The sequence below is a fragment of the Populus nigra genome, chromosome 9 (genome assembly GCF_951802175.1).
Source record: "Populus nigra chromosome 9, ddPopNigr1.1, whole genome shotgun sequence".
NCBI lineage: Eukaryota > Viridiplantae > Streptophyta > Magnoliopsida > Malpighiales > Salicaceae > Populus > Populus nigra.
In genome coordinates this window covers 6789632-6799126 of record NC_084860.1, presented here as the reverse complement: position 1 = coordinate 6799126, position 9495 = coordinate 6789632, and the positions used below count along the sequence as shown (strand labels likewise).

General features: G+C 34.1%; 1 protein-coding gene across 4 annotated transcripts; it reads right to left on the bottom strand.

Annotated features, from left to right (window-relative positions):
* Window positions 1-1453: 1453 nt before the first annotated feature.
* LOC133703037 (exonuclease 1) lies at window positions 1454-8458 on the bottom strand. 4 transcript variants are annotated; one of them, XM_062127433.1, is made up of 14 exons: window positions 8168-8458; window positions 7568-7687; window positions 6790-6913; window positions 6490-6627; window positions 6153-6362; window positions 5796-5970; window positions 5627-5700; window positions 4669-4798; window positions 4012-4205; window positions 3854-3908; window positions 3242-3756; window positions 3101-3149; window positions 1887-2076; window positions 1454-1796 (listed from the first exon to the last, which is right to left on the bottom strand). In XM_062127433.1, the coding sequence occupies exons 1-14, from the start codon at window positions 8326-8328 to the stop codon at window positions 1715-1717; spliced, it is 2217 nt and encodes a 738-aa protein (XP_061983417.1). In that variant the 5' UTR covers window positions 8329-8458; the 3' UTR covers window positions 1454-1714. The 4 variants fall into 4 exon arrangements, with proteins under 4 accessions (XP_061983417.1, XP_061983415.1, XP_061983418.1 ...); XM_062127431.1 differs by having other exon boundaries at window positions 1887-2106; window positions 8168-8457; XM_062127434.1 differs by having other exon boundaries at window positions 1887-2073; window positions 8168-8457.
* Window positions 8459-9495: the final 1037 nt, after the last annotated feature.

Below are 9495 nucleotides of genomic sequence, written 5' to 3'. Positions count from 1 at the left end.
ATTGTTAAAATAGGCTTATGAGTTATTTGCTGAACACACTCTTGAGCCAAAAGAAAACCTTTAGCAAAAACACTATCAGCCAAATAAGATCTTAACTTTTTACCTGATTTTGACTCAAACAGGTTCACCCAAAACTTTTAGTTCGACTATAAACCGAACCAAAGTCCACTGGTTTGACCTAAAAAACAAACCAAAACCTATTCCAAAATCCAAAATGAAATTAAACTTAAAAAAAAAACACAAAAACTCGAACTTTTATCAAAACAAATCAAAACCCAAAAAAACAAACACCGAAAAACATTCATCATGAACCCAGTAATGTGGATTTCAAATCAGACCATATATAAACAAACCAAGGACATATGCATGTTAGAAAGCATGCAAGCATCAATAATTTAGCATTTATACACTTCGATTATCACTCAAACACCGTGATTTTGTCAAAATAAATTTTATTTCAAAACTAAAACCCTAGGATTAAAACCTACTAAAAACATGTTATTGATGCAAATAAACTCAAGATTATTGACTACTAAAGTTTCCCAAAGGATTTTGTGCAAAGAATCTGACCAAAACTAGTCAAATCATGGAACTGAAACAATGTTCTTTCTAGAAACACGAAGAACACCATCCAACAGCCCAAAAACCCAGCACATTATCAAGCCTCCAAAACTAGAATTTTTTACTTCTAAAACATGATTTATTTGTGTTAACAAGTTACACAACCATACCTAAACAAGTTTGAATAAAAAAAGCTAACAAATAACATCAAAATCATGCAAAAGGTTTCAAATTTCAAAACTATCAACTTAAAATAGCCTAAGAAACATCAAATTTTAATTCAAAAATGACTCTTTAAATACTTGGAATCCAAGCCATGCCCTGGAACTAAAAACACATTAACCAATCAAAATAAAATAAAATCAATAACTCTACTGTCAAATTTTCATCTCTATATTTTGTTTATTATAAACATTCAAACATATTTTAAACATCTAGCAACATTAATAAATAACTCCGAATAAAATCAAACAAATAAAAAAATAACATTGTGTGCATTAATTAAAATTAAATCTAAAACTCAAACAATGATTGTGTTACTCTTTATTTTCTTCTTTTCTAAGTTTGTTACTCTCTAAGTTGTGGAAATTCTTGTGTTAGGCTCTTAATCATTCATTTCATAGTTTTTTTTATCAATTTTTTCTTCACCTTTTTCTCTCCTACTTTTATTTTCTAGGAGTATTTATAAGATTTGTTAGGGTTTTTAATAATATATATTTACAAACTTTGATTTATAAATCCATTATACATGTTAAGATAACACCAGACAATAACTAGAGTAATCGGATTCCCTATAAATATTTGTGAACAGAATAATGTTCATATTAGATGGAAGAAAAAATATTGAACGTCCACATCTCAACTTGCAGCAGTATCATGCGTAGGGCACAGGTTGAACGGATATCAATGCAACTAAAGGCCTCAAATAAATCCAAAACGAGCCTTAAAAATATACGCCACCTAAATTAGAGGCAGTTCTAAATATCAAAGACTATAACAATGATGACAACATAGGAATATAAAAGAAAAAAAAATAGTAAGAAGCTTAACAAGTAAACATTCAGAATGAAGGAATAGACAGTGGAGCTCTTATGTTCGAAATACATCACGATCCTCAGCCGATTAACATTTCTGTTCACATGTTTTCCAAAAGTCAGCGTCTTAGAGATGCTACTGTGGTCTTCTGGTTCTTTGGAATGTAAGCAAATTGGCTAAAATCAACGGCATTATTCGACCTTCCATGGAAAGAAAGACACATCATAGATGGAGAAATTGCGTAAATTTAATAGCACAACACAACTCAGCATTAGGACTAAATATATTACCTATTGGTACAAGTGTTCCGAATGTCTTTCAGAGGGGCTCGCAGTCCACTGGCACGAGAACCAGATGAGTTGTATCTAAATGAAGATATCACAGAAATAAAACTTTCCATTGATTTCTCTGCTATGTTGGAATAATGACTTATATGTGAAATGTCAGATCCAAACTTCCGTTCCTCAAGTTTCGTCCCTGCTAATGTCTCCTTGAGGTGAGGATCGCAACCTTAACAGTGATGAAAAGAAAAGGCAAGAAAAAAAAAAGGGAAGGAAAGAAATGAACATGAAATGTTTTCTTTTGAGTTAAAAAATTATTACTTTTAGAGAATGAACAAATGGTTGATGTATATTCAACACCTAACCCAATGCATACAGGTTCATCTTTTATGCCTAAAGAGTCGCAATTCACAAGTCCTTACATGAAGATACATATCATGCATGCACTCAATATGTCTGATTGTGAATCATTATTTTTCATTATGTGTATTGTTTTGAGGACTGGAATTGGAAAAGAGGTGAGGTGAGGTGTCAATCGCTACAGTATATATTAACATATCATTTGGCACAACAAAGACTTGATTATTAAATTAAATAAATTTACCCGTAAAAGTATTAAATAACTTCCAGGCAATTATATCTGAATACCTTGACCCTTTATACCGCATCAGGTATTGACAAAATCTTAGTGTGTATGCGTGCTTCATTCAATATGCCTCAATGAGTATTAAGAAGCCATATTAAGCTTCCAAAAACAAAACAGAGCATTATATGATGATGACAGTTTAAATATAACAATTGCAGTTATGGGAGAGGAAAGTAGCTATCACATGTTGGCCTAAAAATTAATACAAGGCATATAATTAGTTTGATAAGCTTGATAAGTAATCAATTGACAGTTCAATGAAAAAGAAAGATGCCTTACTCAAAAAATTGTACTTTCCATGGTTGAGTAAACTAACTTGAAATCTAATTCATCTGAGATTTCAAAAAGAACAAATGGATATGATTAATTTGTTTCTTGATTCCAATTGATATTTGGTCAGATGCCCAGTTTAAGTAAGTCTGTGTTTGAATGACATCTTGATATTGCATACCATTATACTACTGTGCCCATGCCTACCATAATATTACTGTGCAAATCCATATTGGATTTCATTTCAATGCACAAAAAGTTATTTTCAGAATGAATTCTGGAAAGCAATCTCATAAATAAGACATACCATCATCAGGAAGAGATGCATCTGTGCGCATGTGCTTCACTTCCATGTTCTGAACAATCAAAACGATGAAGTCGTCCTGGTATTAATAGATATAATTTGAAAATGAAATGGAAAAAAAAGGTGAAAGGTGAAAGCGCCTACTCTTTGAACATTGTCATCTGGGGATGTCTTTCTTTTCATCATGATGCCATTTGAACATTTATTGTCAGAAGGGCTCTCAAGAATGAAATCTTTATAAATATTGCTGGCTGAATCATCCCTTTCTAAGAGCTTTTCTTGTTTATTGCCTTGATCATTCTCATTAACTGACTTTTGCTGGAAAAAAGAGCTCCTTGTAGTGATCTCTCTGTTCCCTGTTCTTCTATTTTCAGATCCCTCAAGAATGCTATCTTCAAAGGTATCACTGGCAACATCCTCCTTGACTCTGATCATTTCTTGTTTATTGTCTTGGCCATTCTTGTTCGTTGACTTGTGCTGGAAAAAACGACTCCTAACAATGACCCTTTTGTTCTCTGTTCTTGTTTTCCCATCAACAGAAATTGGAGCGTTCTCATTATTACACTCCTTTAGTAATGCTTGACAAGGTCCACGCATTGAATGACCAATTTGTTGTAGCAAAATACTTTCAGGAGGCCCCTTCTCATCCACCATGCCTTCTTTGTTTCAAAAATACACGAGTAAGAACTAAATGCTCACTTAACTCGACAATTTATCTGTATGAACTATGAAGAAAGCTATTTCCTTAATTATTACCAGGACTTGGAGACTCCATAAACTCATGAACTCCATCTGGAAAACAACTTTCCACCTGCAGGAGGAACTTCCGAAATTATAAATAAAGGCAAGAAAAGAAATTCAACTGAAACCAAATCACATCAATTGAATTTATCATCTCTTATAGCATTACTCACATTGTTGCTGTGGAGGTTGTTTCTGTCACTCTTAGAGACAATTAAGGATGCTGAAGAGCAGCTGGTATTACAAGAAGCAGCCTCCTCACTACCATTATTGCTGGGACTCGAAGAAGGGTGAATCACCAGACTTGGACTTGTAGGTGACAACTGAGGTGCTCTGAAGTTTCTCTTTGCTTCCAGAGATGAAAAGCCTTGTAGCATTAAGGAAAACTAGAAAGAAATAGGATTTATGCATGCATAAAAAACACATTTATGCATATGAATATATCATCTCCATCCAAAATTCCATCTTAGAAGCCTTGCCCTTTTCTACCATAACCTCAAGGCACAACATCTGTTTGCACCTCAATGTCAGACCTTTGATGGAGGTAGAACCATCACAAACAACTTAAAAAGACATCTCCTATAAACACAGAGAGAGCGGGACAGATGAGAAGCATTACAATGATTGGCCAAAAATTAAAATCCCCTGTATCTTTTACCCTTGTTTGAAAACATTCCACGGGCAACTAATCTAGTACATGATAATTGCAGTGGATTTCAGTAAAAACAAAGTATGTAATAATTTTCCAATTCATTTTCTAAAATATTCAATATATACATATGAAAACCAAAATCTAGCCAACTCTTACAGAAGATTCTTTGATTGGATACAGAAGTACTTAGTCAGCAGATTCTTCTGGACAGGCAAATCTAGCTTTTTCTTTCCACTTTCCAGTTTATAATTTTTGCATTTGGGAGTTACATTAGGTACTGGCACAGAACTGCTACTTTCTCCCTGTAACTGCGGAGAAAACTAAAATTTAAGAAAAACACTGCTAGCAGTATTGAGATGCTAAGCAAAGTGTTAGTTTGTCATGTTCTCTTCCTTGAGGGAAAAAATACTCAGCAGAAAATCCCTGATAGGAAGTATTACTGCATAGATCAAGCAATTGGAAATCATGTAATTGAGATGTTATAATGTCATTTTCAGAAGACAGAATAGCTCACTGAAGACCTTCATTTCATATTCAATTCATTGCTTTTTCTATATCTAAGTTCCTCAACTAATATCTTCACTCTTGTTAAAAAGGAAACTGTCTGTACGCCAAATTAAAGTTTGGTTGACAGTTTTTTAAATGAGAAACTTCAGAGCACTGAACCAAGGGCTCATGGAATTTTACCAGTCAGAGAAGCAGGTCAAATCCTAACAGCAACAGTTGCAGATGCTCTAAATCTTTAATTCTTAGTGGACTACATCTAGTGGATAATTTTGCATTTGCAAGTGAACATCAAGAATGCAGGCTACTCATCTGTTATAACACTTAGATTTTGTATATTTTGTTGATCTCTCTAATTTTCCCTTTCCTGATTTTATTAATTAAGCAACATCATTGGCTATTCCACATGCAATATATTAACAACAGTAATCTAACAATTACTTAAAAATTCTTTTCATGCAAATACTATCTGAGGATTTTAGGTGTTGCAGAAATAAATAAGAGTTGCTGCTAACTACCAAAATAAGTTGACTAAATCCATGGTCTGAAAGAAAAAGCATCTACAATCTTGAAACTTGAAGAAGAGGAGAAAGAGGAAATGAAAACAAAGAAAATGTAGACAAAGAAGCTACCTGGAATGGCATTTGAGTAAACGGATCCAGATCCCCTCTTGCTATACCTGTAGCTATCTGTTGCGGTATCAATGTATTTCAACGTTAAGGTACAGCCCAAAGAGCTTCAAAAATAAATAAAAAGTTCAATGAATAAGAGAATAGTGACAAATTCTGTTTGAAGGATATGGGCCCAAAAATTCCAAATCATTGCCAATATTGTCAGGCAGGTCAGACAAATGTACAATATCTTTCATAGTAGGATCATAAACACGTTGATGCCTGAAAGTCAATATTGCCTTCTTGAATGATTCTTCATAAAGTGGAGGAACAGACACTGTGCTATATCTCAAATGTTTGATCACCTAAAAGGCATTGATCGTCAATTGGTATATTGCAGAAATAATACAAATCTACTGAACAGAAATTAAAGCACTTGACTAAAGGGGAAAAGGTCACAAATGAAATCTAGCATCCAATCACAATATGATATACATCCTGCTCGTTTGCAAGGAAACTTTTCTTATTACACGCACAATAAACTCACCTTGTCATAGCTTTTGAACTTCGTAATTAATGCATGTGCCCTTTTCAGTCCCATTCCTGGTAATGATTGTTGATAGTCACAACCACTGAAAATGCACATCTCAAGAAGCATTTCATTTGTGAAACCCACAAAACTTATATCCTTGTTCTGTTGAAGCCTGGAATTCTGAAACTCAACTCCTTGCCCATACTTGTCCATTTTGAAAATAATCTGAATTTAGAAGGAAAGGAATGGTTAAAGCGTCTTAGGGATGAAAAGAGTGCAGGATTCAACATAAGTGTAAAAGAGCAACAATAACAAGAAGTTTTTTAGACAATCCACTGCTAAAATGACTCACTCGGTGACAGCCAAAAGGTATTAGATCAGAGTCCTCAGTGATAACTGCATCCACTTGTTTGCTTACCGACAAGAAGGTCATTTGGGCATCTGCCTCGTAAGGAGCCACAACATATGATACATTCTCCTGCCTTAAGACCTTTCACATGCAATCACATCAATAGAGGTGTTAATATCAGCAGTACTAAGAATAACCATGAATGAAATTGCAGATAAGATGGAGAACTTTGCTTCCCTGAATGCTAAAAATCTGATTGCAAATAGATTTGAGAACTCGTCTTCCATGATATACAGTTTCTACCTGGATTAGTTCGTGTGCAATTGAAGGGGAAATATCAACAGCTTTCTGATAGCACTCATAAGCAGCTGCAGAATTTCCATTTGACTCATGCTCAATAGCACGCACAAGGTTCTCTTTCCTTGTCCTGCATTTGTTAGAGTGCATAACATCTCAACGTTAGCAGTTTTGCACGATCACATGTTTTGGCCAATGGAATGTCAAAACAAGTCCCAAATCCATATTAAAAGTGAGACTACACAGTGGGATATAACTAACAAATGTTTAAAATTGATCGGGCTAAGAGGGGAAACAATTTGGTGTCAGAACTGTAGGCCATCAAGTGAAGAAAACTTTTTTATAAGAGGAAGTGAAAAGTATAAAAGTGTCAGGAAGTGTTTTCACCAGGTAGGAAACACGAAAATTAAATAGCTACAGACAGAAGTCAAACATTTTCAGCTTCCCATCTATACAACTACATACCATAAGCACATAGAAAACAGACACTTTAAACATTGGTACCCAGAGAAACACTACAGACATTACCAACTTACACTCCAAGAGAAGCAATTGGTGACAAGATTTGGAAGAAGAAAAATATTTCACTAAACCAAAGACATCAAATATAGGACTGCACAACTGACACCTGAAGGCAAAACATTCAAATAGTCAAAAGGAATACTTCTAGCCAATCTCGGCTGGAAGTATTGTTTTCAGTAAGTTTTTAAGTGCTTGAGTTTATGCATTTATAGCATTCTCAATTCAAAAGCAGAACTGAGATGTTAAAAGATATGTACCATACCTTGCACGTTTGTTCTCTTGTTCAATCTTCATTGGCAGAAGACCTCCATCAAAGACTAAAATTGGCTTAACACCATAATGCCGCAGCAAATTTACTCTGTGCATGCAATACTCAATGTGCCTAAAATACCAGACACAAAATGCAACCATTTTATAAAACCGCATAAGAAATACATAATTCTTTCACCATTTTTTTCCTTGGAAGACAGCAATTAGACGTTACATTTCCATTACTTGTACTTTATCTTTCCACCAAGAATGTCAAGGAAATTTAACACTAAGTCTCTGGTGTGCCTAAATTGATTTTCAGCAGAAAAACAGAAAAGAAAAGAACTGAAATTTCAAAAAAAAAAAAAATACTTCGCAATGATCCAAGAAGACCAAAGCAACTTCATGGCTATATCAAGCTTTTCAACCAAAAAAAGGTAACACGTTAAATCAAGAAAACTCATTACCCCAATTCAATCAAAATTGTCACAATTATTTAGATTAAAACAAAAAGAAAAAAGAAAAAGAAAACCCTTTCTCAGACAGGTGAAAGCTCGAAACTTTTCAACTGGGTCATTAAAAAAATCGAAAATGGAGGCATAGAAAGAGGAACCTGGAAGTGGGTAATCCTTTGCAAAGCTGAGTGCTGCAAGACAAGGCACCTTTGTGAAGCCAAGAATAGGTATCAACCGCAACAGAACAGCCCTCTAACTCCTTAATATGGATTGGCACCATTATTGATTTCAAGAGAGGTAAAAGCCCTTGTATTCCCATTTTCTCTTCTGCTCTTCACCCTTGTTGACAACCCCCAAAACCCAGAATTAATTAAAAATGACGTAATTCTTTTTTGCTCTGGTGTTTCAGCTATCAAAATATTCACCTTTATGCGCCTAAATGTTTTGGTGCTGGCGGGAACCTTTATTTTTGGACCTCAAAGTGTATTTTTGGGGTTTTCTGCACGACTTGTCGGTTGAGAGCTAGAAAAGTGTGATGTTGGAAGGACAATTGAAAGACCCGTCGTCATTGGAGGAGTTGAAGGACTTGAGGGCATTGAAAAAATCATGAAAAAAACCACCGTTTAAACCAATTAGAATATTTAAAAAATTATTTGATTTGATTCAGTTTTATAAACTTAAAACTGAATAACTCCAACCGAACTGAATCAATTTAGTTAAAAAATATAAAAAAATCGAATCGAATTAAAACCAAACTCATCATAAAATTCATTAGAAAGTCCAAAAAAAACCTCAAAAGACAATATAGTTTTTAGTTTTTAATATAAAATCACTAAACCGAACCGAAACTGGTGGATTGGGTTTTGATTTTTAATATAAAATAACTGAACTGAATCGAATCAAAATCCGTTGGTTGAAACCGGTTTCAATTTTATTTTTTATATTTTATAAAATTTCAGTATGATTATTTTTATAGATAAAAACTAAATCAAACAAAAAACAATCCCCCCTAATAATAATCATAAGGGGAATGCCCGATCCGTTCATCTGTAGGCATGCACATACTGATACAAGTCAAGTGTTTCTGGAAATTCCCAAGCCTTTGTAAGTCTAAAGAATCTCTTACCTCTATCTTAATTCAGAATTTTCTCTCGTCTCAGTTTATTTTTATTTATTAATGATTTTTTTTTTGAAACAGACGTGCCAATATTCATTGATCGTATATTGCATTATCCTTTCTTCTTCTTCTTTTGTTTCATGTAGTGGAAATGAAACAAAAGAAACTACAACGTAACAAGCTTCTTCGCAGATCATCAAGCTGATCTGCAAAGAAGCTTGATGATTTGCAAAGTCTGCACTTATTGTTTTTTTTAAACAAAAAAAAGGCTCGATCACGAGAACTTTTAGAGGGAGGGAGGACTCTACTGACAGTTGAGCTATGCAAAATGGTATAGATTTTCGTTGTTGCCATATATTCACTGATCTT

Coding starts and splice junctions, on each gene's coding strand:
- LOC133703037 (XM_062127431.1), bottom strand. CDS start 8,328: ATGGGAATACAAGGGCTTTTACCTCTCTTGAAATCAATAATGGTGCCA. Junction 3,150..3,241: donor CAGATGACAATGTTCAAAGA/GTAGGCGCTTTC, acceptor TTGATTGTTCAG/AACATGGAAGTGAAGCACAT. Junction 2,107..3,100: donor TGCATCTCTTCCTGATGATG/GTATGTCTTATT, acceptor ATCACTGTTAAG/GTTGCGATCCTCACCTCAAG.